This window comes from Carex rostrata, chromosome 6, assembly GCF_964058835.1.
Source record: "Carex rostrata chromosome 6, lpCarRost1.2, whole genome shotgun sequence".
Taxonomy (NCBI): Eukaryota; Viridiplantae; Streptophyta; class Magnoliopsida; order Poales; family Cyperaceae; genus Carex; species Carex rostrata.
Window position 1 is genome coordinate 4,752,581 of NC_135923.1, and position 17,056 is coordinate 4,769,636.

At 33.3% G+C, this 17,056-nt stretch overlaps 1 protein-coding gene across 1 annotated transcript; it reads right to left on the bottom strand.

Moving 5' to 3' along the window:
* Positions 1–8,960: 8,960 nt before the first annotated feature.
* Positions 8,961–16,411, bottom strand: LOC144555706 (kinesin-like protein KIN-14F). The gene is made up of 19 exons (XM_078304111.1): positions 16,043–16,411; positions 15,701–15,867; positions 15,436–15,579; positions 14,898–15,152; positions 14,731–14,802; positions 14,584–14,652; positions 14,398–14,493; positions 14,205–14,306; positions 14,035–14,116; positions 13,832–13,927; positions 13,556–13,729; positions 13,357–13,463; positions 13,094–13,272; positions 12,739–12,900; positions 11,743–11,996; positions 10,661–10,824; positions 10,377–10,556; positions 9,441–9,949; positions 8,961–9,347 (listed from the first exon to the last, which is right to left on the bottom strand). Exons 1-19 carry the CDS (start codon positions 16,158–16,160, stop codon positions 9,236–9,238), a joined length of 3,042 nt encoding a protein of 1,013 aa, XP_078160237.1. The 5' UTR covers positions 16,161–16,411; the 3' UTR covers positions 8,961–9,235.
* Between the last annotated feature and the right edge of the window lie 645 nt (positions 16,412–17,056).

Genomic DNA, 17,056 nt, shown 5'->3' on the forward strand with positions numbered 1-17,056 from the left:
ATATCTGATTTACCGAAATTTTTAAATATACCATCATCCCAAAAAAGATAAACCCAAACACCCCGATTTTGAAAATTTTTGAATTTTGACATGACCGCATCGCCTAGATGCGGCAACTTTTTTGCGGGTCGCATCTAGGGGCAGCGGCCCATTTTTTTTTTTTTTGCTTTTTTCTCATGTGACTTTGAACTGAAAACAGGGTGGCCGCTCCCTCGGGATGCAGCCGTGTCAAAATTCAAAAATTTTCAAAAAAAGGGTGTTTGGGTTTATCTTTTTTTGAACCATGGTATATTTAAAAATTTCGGTCTGATTTATGCATGCAATCTAAAAAATGTTCATCATGTTATCCTAAATCCTAATCAGTTTAGCTCATTAAAATTTTCTGGTTGTCCACTTATTGAGAAATAAAGCTAGCGTGTGCTATGCTTATTAAGAGAATTTGGTGAAAATGAGTTTCAAAATCCATTAAATTAGTTTCAAACGATGAATTTAAACTGTTGAAATTGATCTACTTCACGAGTGATGTGTTTATATGCAAAATTTTAAAATTCATTTAATACAAAATCAATCAGTCAAAAATAATTAAAAAATCAAAATTTCCAAATTTGTTTAGTACAAAATCAATAAGTCAAAAATAATTAAAAAATAAATATATTAAAATAATTTATAAAATTTTATTTTTCATTATTTTTAATGTCTTTGAGCTTCACGGATTCCAATTCGCCGTTCAATTATATGGTATGAGTTCTTTAACTTCAACCAGTTCGCGCATTAAACAACTCATAAGATATGATAACTTAATACTACTTTGTAATCGCAATCAATATCTATTTAATTTGAACAACATCAGATGTAATCATGCCAAGCATTGGAAATCCAGTTATAGGTTGTCATTACTTCGGTGTACGCATAAAATCCCTTATTCTATGCTTTGCTAATTGCTACCAATAACCATGCAATTCGGTTTCACATCCGTCGGATCGGAAATCAACGCATAAAAACAAATTCGGCGCCAGCGACTTAACGCGTCGAATATAGAAGGCCGGTCGCTTGGAAAGGGAAAGGAGTTTGTAAAGTATTGGAGAATGACAGGTGGAGATCTTTTGCGCTTAATTCCGTATAATCACATGTGTGGTATTCTTCTGTCCCCAAGATGCAAGCTTCTCTTAGTGGGTGGAGTGATGGACCCACATATCAGTTGTTGTGTTTTATGCAGGAGATTTGAAGAATGCCGCAAAATGAAAATAAAAGTAATCTGGGACACGACGACGCGGGATGTGATGACGTGGCCATGTGGGCGGGTCCCAGTTAGTGGAGCCCACACTGGTTTCTTTCCAGGGCTAATTGTGCGCCATAGGCCATAGCTGTACCAATTATTTTCTCCGCAGAAAAGATTACCAGCTCCAATTCAACTGGATGGAGTTTAATGGACTACACGGGTAGATCACAACCGTTTATATAAGATCGGACGGTTTCTATTGGATATGACCGAATAGCAGTTCTGTACCTGCCCGGCTACCCAAAGTGGAGGTTCCGTATTTTCCGTGTCCTGATGCTCTGAGGTAACTCAAATTTTGACTTTAAATATAGACCGTCCGATCAGATCACGACATCCCCGCCCCGAGGTGAAAATGCACGGGTCCCTTTAATACTCGTGCCACAACAGATCGGACAGTTCGGATCTAACTCAAAATTTGAATTACCGTAGGTGATGTGATTTATTTTCCTTCGCCGATCCGAATCTACAGCTAGATAGGAGCAGTGGGTCCCACATTTGCAGTGCTCGAGAGGAGGAATGTCTTCTTGCTTTTTCTCCCCTGTTATTTTTTTTCCCTTTTTTTGTTCGCTTTTTCTCCACCATTAAAGAGCATTATGGATTGATGGATGCCACCCCAAAAGTCTCTTCTCCTTGTCAGAGAAATGGGTCCCTATATGCTCAGATTCCTCGTTACTCGCAAGTCGCAAATCTTGTTTCTTAAATATTTTTCAATTTATTTTCAAATTTTGACTTAAGTTTAAATTCGGTTTCTTGTTGATAAATTAATAAGTTTAATTCGAGATTTTGACGGGAGAAACGATTCTTGGAAAAATAATAATAAAAAAAAGAGTGATGCTTCTATGGACATAAGGACCTATTTGTAAAATGAACATATTTTTATTTTCCAAGTTCAAACAGTCAATCCGAACCGTTCATCTTGTTCTTCATATTAATATGTTCTTGGAGACCCAATTTTACATTTTTCTGAATTTTTTTACTATTTATTAAGATGGGTACAAAAAATATCAAATTCAGACCATTGAATTTTGTACCCATCTTAATAAATAGTAAAAAAATTCAGAAAAATGTAAAATTTGGTCTCCGAGCACATATTAATATGGAGAACAAGATGAACGGTTCGGATCGACTGTTTGAACTTTGAAAATAAAAATATGTTCATTTTACAAATAGGTCCTTATGTCCATAGAAGCCTTTGCCTAAAAAAAATAGATGCCGCTGAATTGGAAAAGCTTTCATTTTTATTATGAGGCCGGTCGAATTTTCAAGTTCTCAGGGGTGAATGTGGTTAATAGCTCTTGGCCAAAGAAATATGATTTGCATTTTTCCGAGGGATATGAAATTTTTTTTAGAAACCATAAATAAAAAAAATATTTTACCAAACCAATTTGATTGTTGTGGTTTTTACAAAAATCATAAGAACCGAGATGCAGCTTCGGTCCGATTTTTTTTTTTCAAAACGAAGATGCCATTTTGGTCCGAAATATTTTTACAAGTTTACCCAACAACTACATTATTTTTTGATTGAAATATGTGAAAATGGTTTGGATTGAAATAACATCTCGATTCTTATAATTTTTTTAAAAAGTAAAGCAAGTTGATTTATTAAATTTTTATTTTTTATTTATGATTTCCAAAAAAAATTCAGAGATATCTTACATGAATGGAGAAATTGCCATGCTTCTCAGCTGTCTTTGGCTCCTTGTCTGTTACATTTTACAAGACTGCCAACAATAAAAACAAAAGGATAGATCGGATTTGGAGGAAAAGTTGTTTCGGCAAATCCCAATGGAGATATTTTTGATAAATAATGTCGAGTACTGAAAGGAAAAATGTTATTTTATATCGGTTTTACTCGCATTTAATATTATTATTTTTTTAAAGTAAATTATGGTTATATACCTATACAAGGAGGGTTTCAATACCTCATATCTTTCATATCTTATCACATTTCATATTGTATATCTTTGTTTTCAAAGTCTAAATTATCGATCCGAACCGTTCAACATGATATTCATACTAAAATATAGTTGGAGATGAAATTTTATAATTTTTGAATTTTTTTTACTATTTTTTAAGATGAGTTGAACGATTCAAAAACAATGATTTTGTACCTATCTTAAAAAATAGTAAAAAAAAAATTCAAAAATTATTAAATTTCATCCTCAGGCATATTTTAATATCATGTTGAGCGGTTCATATTAATAGTTTGAACTCTGATAACGAAGATATAAAATATGAGGTGTGAAATATATGAGGTATTGGAACCCTCCTTACCTATATATATTACACTAAAGAGGAAAAAAAAATGTAGTTCATAAATAATGATTAAATTCGGACCAATTGACCACATTCAATAAAAAAATTATATATATACACAATTTTCTATATAATTTGAAGTATATAGAGTAAAATATTGTGAGTATTGTAAAATTGATCCGTGTATGTAGTACGAAAATTTTATATAATTGATAATATTTAATTTTCGTAATTTGAAAGTCTGACTTTACTCTCGATTAAACTTACTTACTTTCATACAAATCGCAACTTAAAATGTATATGACAACTTTTGCTATGTGATCAAGTGATATATTCTTATTCATAAATAATTTATTATAACATACAAAATAATCTTGTAATTTAATATTTTATTTGTCATTTAAGTCAAGTGTTATTGTGCACATGAAGTTCTTTACAATGCAAAATTGTCATATAAAAATAACAAAAATAAGTGTATAAATAACAGAATACCATGTATGTTGTCAATAGTTGCAAATAAATATTTAATTATCACTAATTTGCTATTAACATGCACAAAAACATTGAAAACACTAACCAATGCACAAAAACACAGAAAATTGGAAGGTGATGCTGAAATTTTCTGAAAAAAAAAAAATAACATATCAAAGGAGAATATTCAGCTCAAAATAAAATGATTCACAGGTATATATATTAGAGTATACGCGAATTTTATCAAAATTTCAATATATTTTAATATACAAATCAGACAAAAATATGATAACTTCCAAAGTTATCTAATAAAAAAGAAGATAAATATTAGATATTAATGGTTGTTGATCCTTTCTTCTTATTAAAGAATAAACAATAAGATCAATATTTTTTTTGTCAAACTTATTAAAAAGAGAGAACTTCCTTTTCTCCAAGCATTCATGCGTCTAATTTTTCGTTTCTGTTTTTTCTTTCAGGTAGTGTTGATATGACTCGAAATTTAAAATGTATTAATTACAAAAAAAAATTCTATATTTTAAATTTCTGAACCAAATTCAACTAATATTTTTGGAATTTCTTTCCTGTAAAGATAGAGAATGACCTCAAAACAGAAGGAAGCATCGTATTTGATAGAAAAAGAATTAGGATATTAACAATGCATTACTTTTCCGCATATTTTAGCGAATGTATAAAGAATCTTGATTAGGAGCGAAATTGGTGGGGAAAAATATACCTTTTTGCGGTCAAAACAGAAAGCTTCCAGGAACACGAATTTCATTTCTGAATTTTTTCGGCATGCTTCCTTTTTTTTTTTTTTTTTTTTTTTTTTTTTTCTTTTCGTCAATCAGGTCCATAAATTTCTCGGTAACCTACTGCGTAGAGTGTGAAAAGTGAGAAAAATGGTACAACGGAGCCGGTTTTGTCACGGAACAGTATGACACGTATGTCAATTACGTAATGTGACTTGCGTATTTCGTGTTGTGATTATTTGTGTACTGTGATCATCTTTGAAATTTTGACACGAACGTCACATTAAAGATCTAGTTACGGCACGGCACGCGGTTGCATGAGTCACGTGTAATTAGAACTATTAGATATTGATCAAATAATGAATCTCGAATAAACTAACCTAAATTATAATCAAATGGTCACGCAAGTCACGTTTGATCACAATTTGTTTGGGCACGGCGTAACCATTTGTGCACTGTGACCACCCCTTGATATTTTGATCACATCACGACACAACACGTGAAAAATTATCTTGATCACAACACGACATGTTACTTACGTCACAGCACGGCACGGCATGTTTTTTTCCACTCTACTACTCTGCATCAGTTCAACAGCAGTGTATAAAAATTCTATTTAGGAAGTACTTCAAGGAGGAAGAGGGGGCTGTCCGATGGCCATCGGATCACTTTTGTGTTCGATGGGTTCTCTCACCATCAGATCTGCTTTAGGATTCGTGTGTACGGATTTAAAGCAGACGCGAAATTGCGGGTGCGAATCCTAAAGCAGATCCAACGGTGAGAGAATCCATCGAACACAAAAGTGGTCCGATGGACGTCAGACGCCCCCCTCTCCTCTTCAAGGAGGGCCTACAACCAGGTATTGATACAACCATCTGGGCCTGAATTGTGTTTATGGGCCATGTACATATAACATGGTTCCTTTGGGGCTATCTGAACTTCATCCAACAGTTGTACACTAGAACAAAAACAGGTACTGTTTTCTTTCTGTTGAAATGGGTCCTCTCAAGCTCCAATTAATCATTACGAAGCCATTATCAAAAGACATGATATGATCATATGAACAAGGACATATAGTATATGTAATGGAAAGTGATGCATCGAATTAAAAAAAACCAAAAATTAAAAGGAATGCCAAAATTTCCGCCTTGAATGGTTTATTTTGTGCAACATAACATAGGCATATGCCAAAAGGAAGAAAACAAAAGGAAATGCTATGCTACTAAAGCACAAGGGTTTTGGGTTTGTTAGTTGGAACTGGATCACCTGCTGTGGGCAGGAAATTTTTGGACAGAAATTTTTTGTCTTTAAAGTCACTAACACATGGGTCCGAAGTGAATTTTGATATTTAAATATTGGATATAATTTTGCCTCAAAATTCATTTCAAATTCACGTGTCAGTCACTTTAGAGGCAGTAATTTTCTGCCCACACAGAGGTAGAAGATTCGGTTCCTTGTTGGTCACAGTAATTTACATATACTTTGATATAGAATAAACAATCAAAACTATCTGTTCTTACACATCCTTAGATAAGGTTTTTAATAGTATTAATTTGTGCTGAACCGGTTTATCATTTTTCCCCAAACTACATAAAGTATAAACTATATAGAAGCGAAGGGTTATTTTTGATTGAGACGTTTATTTTGAAAGATCTAAGAATTAATTTGGGAAATATGAATATTCACTTTCTATTTGAAGCAATACTTAGATATCTTTACTCTTTTTATAAAAAGAAAGAAGAAAGAAGTTTATATTTTTTATATGCTTCTTTTTAGTCAAAATTGAAGGTCAAACCATTCAATTATTTAATATTCACAATAAATTCTCTTATTCTAGTTTCGAACTTATGAGCTCCCACACATAAATAATTTTTAAATCTGTGTTATATGTTGAAATAACATATCAAGCTGTTGGCAATTTTTAAATGACTGCCATCGTTCAAGCACAAGATTGTACGGTTTGATGTGTTTTTCGCACGTGTTAACTCTTATATAAATTTACAGGGACAGTGAGATTTAGGCTTTAAAAAAGTCATAGACTATATTTGTGATTCGAAGTTAGCTACTCTACTTATATAAGTATATGTTTATAAGTCATTTTTGCATTTTTAATGTCCAAATAGTTGATCCAGTATATTCTCCATATTAAAATAAGATCGAAGACCAAATTTTACATTTTTGAAAATTTTTTGCATTTTTTTAGAATTTTTCAAAGCAGTATTTTAGCATGGTAAAAAAAAAATCTAAAATAATAATAATAAAAAAAAATCTGAAAATCATTGTTTTGAATTTAAAAAAAATACTAAAATAGTAAAAAGTAAAAAACAAAAATGTAAAATTTGGTCTCCAAGTAGCAAGTACATTTGAGAACATGTTGAACACTTCAGATCGACTATTTGGACTTTATAAATGCAACAATGACTTATAAGCATATGCAACCATATGCTTATATATATGCCAGTGTTCTAAATAGCTAGCTATAGCAGCGCTATAGTTTTTTCGGACCATAAACGCTAAGCTATGAGATAAAAGTGCGCTAACTCAGCTACGACCATTATAGCTACAATAGCTGACCGCTATTACCGCTATGTGTGACTCGCTATAGCTACCGCTATGTTACATGAATTTTTTTTTGGCAATTTATATGGGCTTTTGTACTTCTATTCTTATTTCATATGCTACATGGTCTTCTATGATAAGGATGCTTGACCAAACCATGTGCTTTTGTTTTTATTTGTGATTTATTTTCTCATTCTATATCGAGAAATATTCAAATATTAATCTTCATTTTGATCGCTCTTTGTATAGTATTCATTTGTAAAATTATTATCGTTCGTTTCAATTGAAAGCTGATTTTGATTATTATTATAATATATAAAATGTTTAAATATCTATATTGACTTCATTTATCTTATAAAATTAATTGCTCTTTGTCTATTATAATATGTAATATTATAAAGTATGAACTATTAAATAATATTACTTTTTAGATTTTTTTTTCCTTCTTATCTGCGTAATTGATAAAAAAATATAGACTTAGATTAGTTGTCATTTAGTTGTTATCTCAATTCTCCAATATTGATTATGTTGATAATTACTAGAAATATAGAATATAAAGTTTGAAAAGGAAAAATCGTTATGTATGATAGCTTTCGCTATAGCTACGCTATTCGCAATAGTTTTTTTTTTTTGTCTCCCTGCTATGCTGCTATAATCGCTATTTATAACCTTGATTTATGCAGAGTAGCCAACTTTATGTAATTTTGTTAGTTTTAATAAATTTATAATTTGTCCCCTCCACTAATGAAGTATTTGTTTAATTAAAACAACAAATATCTTTTTCTAAATACATATTGCTGAATAGTGAATATTATATTTGGCAAAAGAAAAAAAAGTTCAGATAAGATGAAAATGTTTATTTTTTTTATAACCGTCAAAATTAAACATATTATGAAGTTTCCTGATTACGCTTTGATGTCATGTTCTCTTGTGCTATTACAAGTCGATAGCAATCAAACTTCTATTAACTTAATGAAGAAATATTTTGGCAATCTAACATAAACATGCATGACGTACTTGTAACTTATTTGAAGAAACAATTTGCCATTCTAAGTCAAACATGACTGTATTTAATATCAAGTTCTAAATAGCGCGCTATAGAGTTTTCAGACCACAAAAGCTATAACACTATCAGCGCTATAACGCGCTATTCCAGCATAGCACTGTTTTTTTAACCAGTTCGCTATGACGCGGTAAACGCTATTTAAACCTTTGGTATTTATAAATAGATTGGCAGTCTAGCTCACACATTAGTAAAAAAAAATTTGATAACATGTTACTTCGTATGAACTCAAAACTGTTCTGTTAAAATCTTTACCCAACATTTGCTTGAAATGGGACCGCTGGTACTGTCTACTGTGCTAATTTGACTTATTTACTCAAAAAGGAGCCGTCCGATACCATGTATTTAATTTGTTTTTTTAATGCCACAAAAAAATTGGAAGGAGTTCACAAATAAGCAATTATTAATGAAAAAAGTTTGATCTTTCTCGTACTAAGCACTCTACTAGACAATTCACCTAATTGACGTACTATATAATTTACTAGTTAGAAATGAAGTGGCAAAGAGAAAGCTAAAGCATAATCATTAAGAGAAAGAAAGAAAGTGAATAGAGAAGTTGGCACCAGAAAGAGAGAGAAGACTGTATTATAAATCAAGTAAGAACCTTTTGCTTTTGAGTTGTTCCTCACCTTTCTTTTTTTCTTTATGATCTATAAACAAGGAAAAAATAAAAATAAAAAATAACCAACACACCACACCAATACAAAGCAACTATGCTTTATTATCACCCCCACTCATCACTATACCTGAACATGCTCTCCAATCTCTAATCACACCAAACTTTGGAGAAAACGAATCAATTGAAAAAGAAAAAAAGAAAGAAAAAAAATTAGCACGCTGTCATGATGGTAAGGGACCTCACTTAATGCTCTGTTTTCCATTAGATGGAATTCTCTTTCCATTTGAGCGGGACGAACCATTTGACATTTTTCTCGATGACGGCAATGGTATGTGCGATTGAGTCAGAGTCCTAAAATAATACATTAAAACAAATATAAGTTGAGCAATATATGAGAAAGTTAAACATTTCACTTAAGAAAAATAACTACAAAATCAACGATACCTCGTATTAGAGCCTTCTGCAAGCCTAACTTGAGGCTTCTTAATCTTAGAAATGCTTTCGGTATTACCTCCCAAGGAGGCGTTAACACTGACATTAGGCATATTAAATTGCCACAGCATATCAGCCTCTGATGAATCACTTGTTGCCACATCCAAATCATCACTCTCGTCAGTATTGTTATTCATATAAAACTGTCCAAAATCAACACTCTCTTTCCTTCCGAAATGTTTACTATCCTTGCTATTCTGCTGGTATCTCTGGTAAAAGAACTCCGGTAATTTTTCGTTTTTGGCGGAATTACTATTATTTGTATCTTCTTCCCAATTTAAACCTCTGGCAACCTGAGTGGCAGTGTTGACCACAACCTTGTCGATCCATTCACCGCATGAGATCTCTTTGTCTTCCGGTTCTAGTCTCGGGTTCATGTTAGGCCACACAGAGTTTGTTCGCAAAAGATCATTGAGGTCAAAACTTGGCTTCTTCTGTCTCAATGGTGGGGTGCTTCTAAGCTACAAGTAGAAGACTTGTGATGGTTAAAAGTAAAATGGATGAAAGGCGAAGCACCAAAACAAAAATCATTTTACAAAAAAAACCCAACATTTCTCAGAGTTGCATAGAAACCATTGTTTAGATTGGTACAGTGACAGGTCAAATGCCTTGAACATTCATTACCTCTAATTCCATGAACCTCTTTCCACTCCAAAATCAAGCCAAGTGAAATTGTAAATTTTCTAGTAGATTACGCTGACCTAATACGAAGATTGTTTAATTAAATCAAACTCCGGTAACAACCAGGTGAAATTTACAAATAACCAAACAAGTTTGAGTGTTTCAGCAAAGGCAATAGACTTTTGAGTATTATATGCATATATAGTAATATTTATTGCAACTTACAAAAAAACCCACAAAACAAAATTACATTTTTAGGTTCATTACCTCTATATTTCCCACTTCCTCCATTGGTTGCCTACTTAAAAAATCGGCATCATATCGCCTCTCTGGTATCAACGGCGATGAAGCCCTTGTGCTGAGCGCCTCTGGATTGTTGGAATAGGTGCTTTGAGTGTGTCCTGATCCTCCCTCTTTCATTGTGAGTTCTGATTTCAGCCTAGCTATCTACAAAAACAAAAAACAAATTACAAATCAACGAAGAATATCAACAGTAAGAAGAACCGGGGGAGGTGGGGTAATTCTACAAATGCAATTATACTAAAAAAAACCTGTTCTTTAAGATCTCTGACATCTCCAGTCTCTTTGTTAAGCTTGGCTGCACCAAGTTCAACTGTTGAAACACGTTCGGCAAATTTCAAGGTGCTGATTGTCTCCCCTACTGCATCAGATTCCGGACTGATGTGCACAAACATCAATGTTTTTGCTTGACCACCTACCAAATTAAAATAAAAGGTGTAAACATGTAATTAATCGAGTGAAAAATTGTGTGGTACTAAGAAGTAACAGTCAGTTCATTCTTGTTTTGCTGATGTTGCTCCATTTAGAGTAGGGAGAGTACAAAATTCAGTACATCTTGGCCCTGAATCTTACCAGTTTATGCCAAAATCCATGACGATCATATTCACTGGTAAAAGAAATGTAATTTTGCATGTCTTGTGCATCTTAGTTATCTTGTAAATTTTTTCTTTCTATAATTATTATTGGATGTAGTAGTAGGTTGCTGAGCTTTCCCGCATCCCATGAATTAGCAATTATCTCAAATCACACACTTCGCTTGATTTTGATCTGTTGAGGCTTAGAAAAACCAAAGACTAAATTATAGGCATTACGGTACCTTCCTTTTCACATCGCCTCAGCTAAAGTTGGGGTCATTTAAAATTACCCAAAAAGAACATCCATATCAGTTGCAAATAATGTAACATAGAGAGTAGAACAAGGGTGTTCTTAAGCTCACCAAGCCCTTTGGTGAGCTTAACTCCAATACCTATCGGATTGACTTCAAATGATGAATCCAAACCATTGAAACCAGTCTATTTCATGCGTGATGCATTTACATGTCAAATTTATAAATTTTTGAATTAATTTGAAATAAAGTCAAGTGGTAAAAAAATGATGAAAAATGAACGTATTAAAATTAACTCGAAAACCTTCTTTTTTGACCTCTTGACTATACTAAATTAAATCGAAAATTATAAATTTAACATTTAAATGCTTCACACGTGAAGTAGATCAGTTTTAACGGTTTGGATTCATCATTTGAAGTCATTTCTATAGGTTTTGGAGTTAAACGGCCTAGTCCTACTCGTAACATGGATCAGAAAACTTTAGAAAACCCAATTGTTTAACGTACCTAAAGAATCCTGGAGCAGCTGAGTGAGCTTGCTGTTCCTGTATGGGACATGAGAACTCTTTTGTGCCAGTGCCGCTATCACATCTCCTAAAGCAGAGAGGGATTTATTGATGTGTTGTGCCTCTTTTAGCCTCTCTCCTGTGACCTCTGACTTGTCAACCCGTTCACTTCCGGCCAGATCAACCAAATGCATGCACCCGCGAACAATTGTACCGGCCGTCAGGTCTCTACCTTGAACATGCACTGTTAGACAACTGCACCCACAAAATTAGAGCATTACAGTTTACAATAGAAAGATGCGATGTCACAGGTTACCTAAGCCCATAAAATAGACTCAAGATCAAAAGGACTTTTAACATACAATAATTAAAGAGTGAGGCTATGGTATTATGCATAGCAAATATTGGTCCATACTATGGAATATGGATCAATATCTTCATTTTCAAAGTTCAAATGATCGATTTGAACAGTTCAACATGATCTCTGTATGAAAATGTACTTGTAGATCAAATTTTACATTTCTTAGAATATTTTTACTATTTTTTAGATACGTACAAAATCACTTGATCTAAGATTCTAGACCATTAAAAAAATAGTGATTTGCTACCATCTAAAAATTTAGTAAAAAAATTCTAAAAAAATGTAAAATTTAGTCTGCAAGTCATATGGAGATCATAGTGAACAATTCAAATCGATTATTTGGACTTTGAAATGAAAATATTAAGTCTCATAATAATATATTATTTAGTGTCATTACCTAAAATGATAGAATTTATTAATAGCTATATCAGGACTACCCGAAGTAAAATTGGATAACTTAATACTCATGCTGGTCTTAAAATTGATCTAGAAAATGCTCTTTCTTACATTTCTTTATTAATAGGAACTACAGAGAGCAGGGTAACAATCACCGGTATTAAGACATTTTTATTTGAATGTGGAGCATATTAAGATCAAATAATCCACAAATAGAAAAATTGAGGCACGGAAGTGCACCTGTGAGAACGGCTACTACGGTCATTAAGTGCCGTGGAGCCCACCGCACGATTCTTGAGACCAACATTCATTAATTCTATCACATCAAACGTTGACGTGACACGTACCAGACTAGCATCTGGTACATTTATCCCATTCTGAGAATTGTTTCGTATCTCCAATGTAAACACTTTGTTAAGGGAAAAACATTTAGCCGGCCAACTGGTTTGGTATATAACCAGCGAAGATTATGTAAGTACCTATGTTATATGGTTATACTGATCTGTCATTTACTAATTATTGTGCAGAATGGAAATATTTAAAATTAATAGACAAAAATAATGGTAACTTCAAAAGAAGCAAGTTGAAAGGATATCTTTTGTTGAGACCATCACTAACAAGTAGGTCCCGCACTTGCTCATTATAGATCTCAATCATTTGAACTGCAATTTCATATACAAACATGCCTTTCCTTTGATCGGCGATCTTAAATAGGTCACTCAGTGCTTTAAAATTCACACCTTGAGTTTTCTCAGTTGCATTCTTTGGACCACTCTGCATGTAGGATTTAAAATATATAGAAAAAAATTATAAAAGCACAAGATAATTCATTAATTAGTCAGAAGTTGAAACACTTACCATAGTGTATGTCTTTCCAGACCCGGTTTGTCCATATGCAAATATGCAAACATTGTAACCATCAAGAACAGATCTAATCAAAGGTTGTGTATCTAAAAACACCTCATCTGTAACATTCATTTAAAATTGCATAGGTCATAATGACATAATTCCCCCTAGTTCATGGAAAACATTTTGAGAGAGCATTAAATCTTTGTACCTTGAGTAGAAGAAGGTCCAAAAACTTTATTGAAACAAAAAGCTCGGCGTGCCTCTTTCCCGTGCTTTGACGGGGTTAGAATCGTAATATTTCCTTCATCAATGGATCCCACGGTGTTGCCACTCAGTTGACCTGGCAAGAAAGGCCTCACCCTACAATAAACCCTTATACTTCCTAAAATAGAATACAAAGTTAAAATAAATGTGAGTTAGTTTAACAGGGATTTTACATATTTTATCAACTTTGGTAAAAAATTATGAAACTTAAGGACGTTACCTTTAAGATCTTGCACTTGGTTGTATAGTTTTCTATTTTCTTCTAAAACTTTGTGGTAGCCCGATGCAGCATTAGCAAGCCCATATACATGCAGTCCTATAAAAGTTATATATAACAGAGGGGAGATTATGCATACTGGACATTAGTTTTGGATTCTATTTTTATTTTAGCAATAGTAACTTTTGGAGTTTGGAATAATTTACCAAGCATGCTAAGCTCTTCGGTGTACTTCTTTTGCATGTATTCAAATCCAGCTTTAGTAGTTCTTAGAATTTGCCTAAGCTCCTGTATTTATAGTTAGCTATTTAAAACCCTTCTCATTAATTCAATAACTAGGTTCAAAAGTGGATTGAACTGCTGTTCAATGAGTTACCAGAATATCAATCTGTTGTTGCTCCAAAATTGAATGTTGTCTCAGTGCCTTCTCTTTTGCTTTCTCTTTATCTGCCTTATAATATGTATCTACTGACTCCGTCTTAAGAAATATAACATAGTGGAAGTTAGACAACATTAATTAAAGTTTACTGTATAATATAAACATATATTAATTTAATATGAAAGCTTACTCTTTTATCACAAAAGCCCAGAGCCATTTCTGTTGACACTTTTGATTTAGAAAACGACTTGCCACCATCAGCAGAGCCCTTAAGAGTACTTTTGACCTATTTATACAAAGATAAAAATATCACCAAGTTAGCTTCCAAAACATAAAAATAATTCCCTTATTTGCTATTCATTGAAAAGGAGTGTACCAATTCACTTTGGCTGCTCATCCGGTTGTCAAACTCTTCAACAAGCTTATTTAGCATGGACTCCAAGAGCTGAATCAAATATCAACATCATATAACAAAACAAAAGGGCAAGAAGATTATATTAACTAATTATTAATTACAATGTACCATTGGAACTTCGTCAGGCCTTTTGTCTGACAGAGCTGCAGTAATTAACATTCTCAATGGACGTGTTGTAACCTAAGTTTCCATCAATAAATAAGTTAAAATTAAAGTGAGGAAGCAAAAATATTAAAGAAAATCAAGGGATATGTTTCGAAAAATTCATAACTAACCAATTCATTTGAATCAGCCGAAATATTTCCACACAAACTATGATCGTCAGGCAAAATTTCGCATTCGTTCATTGATAAGCTCCTTGACAGATAATTTGTAGGCTGCTCAGAATTTCTTTTTAGAAATGATTTGCTCAAATTTGCCGGTTTAATTATACCACCGTATTTCCATGATCCGGTCCCACCTGTTTTTTTCCATTCACTGTAGGACTTCATAGCAAGAACACAATTCACAACCCTTGCACCTTTTCCTCCCTGAAATAAATGATGAGTGACTTCATGGAAAATTTAGGGAATATAATGTGCATTAAATATGCAAAAAGGGGGGAAAAAAAGTTAAGTGGAATTGTGCAAGAAAATGAACAATATATATATTAAAATCTCAAACATTAAATTGAAGATCACAGAATTAACAGACTACTACAATGATATCAACAATTTGCTTGGTATCAAGAAAATCAAGAATACGGAAAATACAAAAGTAGAGAAAATAATGCAGAAACAGAAAATTTTCAAAAATAAATAATTTCAAAATTACCTGTTCCAAATCAGAGGCCTGGAATGTTGGTATACCCAACTCTTGCACTGCTACAAGAAAATTCCTCACATTTTCAAAATACTGAAAAGCAGATAGAGCCGCTCCATCTGGCTGAAGCACCGGGTCCCCCGGATTCACAACTACCTGAAGAAACAACCAAAAAACAGTCAAATTATGAAATTGCTCCCTAAAATCTTCAAAATTGAACACTTGGACATCAATGAAGAATATAAAAAATCTGGTGGTGCAATGTGAGAAAATGTACCTTTGGTACAGCACCAGGATGGACCTTGTTGAGAGCATTACAGAGGATCAATCCGTTTTGCAAACCGAGTCTGAACTCTTCCTCTGACGGCGCCTCTGGCAAATCTTTCGCACTAACCACCCCGACTGTTCGTCTCAGCCATCCTGCCGCCTCATACCTTCTAATAGCTTCATTTTCACAAAAGAAATTATAATAATAAATTTTGTATTTTTAGAAGTAATAGGCATTCAAGACAGGCAAGAAAGGATCTGATAAATACAACTAGGATATAAGATATTACATTTTATCGATTTCAGCATTGTGAGATTTTAGAGAGAGAGAGAGAGAGAAAGAGAGAGTTACCTATCTCCTCTGCTTTGCGTGAAGCCAAATCACGATCGCTGAGCTTCTTGCTATGTTGTCTGAGCACATCTTCTATAACTGTAGCCGCTGAAATGGAAAATAGAGACTCCGGAGCCATTTCTCTCTCTCTCTCTAATTCTAATCTAATTAATCCAGGTCAAAGAGACGGCAGAGATTAGTGACTGTGTGTGTGTCAGAGAGAAGAGAAATTGATGAAGCTCATAGTCATATGACTGCCATTGATAGCTTTGGTAGAGATGATTTGGGAGAGCGGTTGTTATAAGATGGAAAGGGAAAGGAGCTGAGCCCCTATTACTAACTAAAAAGAAAGAGAAGAGAAGAGGCTCCTTTCGGCTGTGCTGCTTGTTTGTATATTTTGTTTAGCGGTAGAGAGAGTAAAGTGGAATGCTCTTCTGTTCTAATCAGAGAAATGCTGCACGGGAGCCACACCGTTTAATTAATTTTAAAAAAACAAAGGAGGTGAAAAGAAATATAACAAAAAAAAAGTTGCAAAAGCCAAAATATTGAAATTCTAATGGAACAAGAGCTTGAAGATTTTGATAACATGTCTTGTTTGAACTACAAAATAGAGTGAGAAATTTCGTCACAGAATGATACAGTTACGGTACAGAATGACATGGTACATTTGTCGGTTACGTACCGTGATTCGCATGCTGTGATCTTTTGAAAATTTGGTACGGCATGTCACGTCATGCAAAAAATCTAGTCACAGCACAGCACGGCATGTGGTCACGTGAATTATGTGTAATTAGGACTGTTAGATCTTGACTAAATAGTAAATCTTAAATAAACTAACATAAATTATGATTAAATGGTCTCGCAAATCACGTTTGGTCACAGCACGTTTAGACATGACATAACTCACGTGGCGTAATCATTCGTGTGACCATCTTTTTATATTTTAATCACAATAAATGAAAAATTAACTTAGTCACAACACGGCACGAGACTGATGTCATGATGTGTTTTTTCTACTCTGCTCTTTAGGAAATG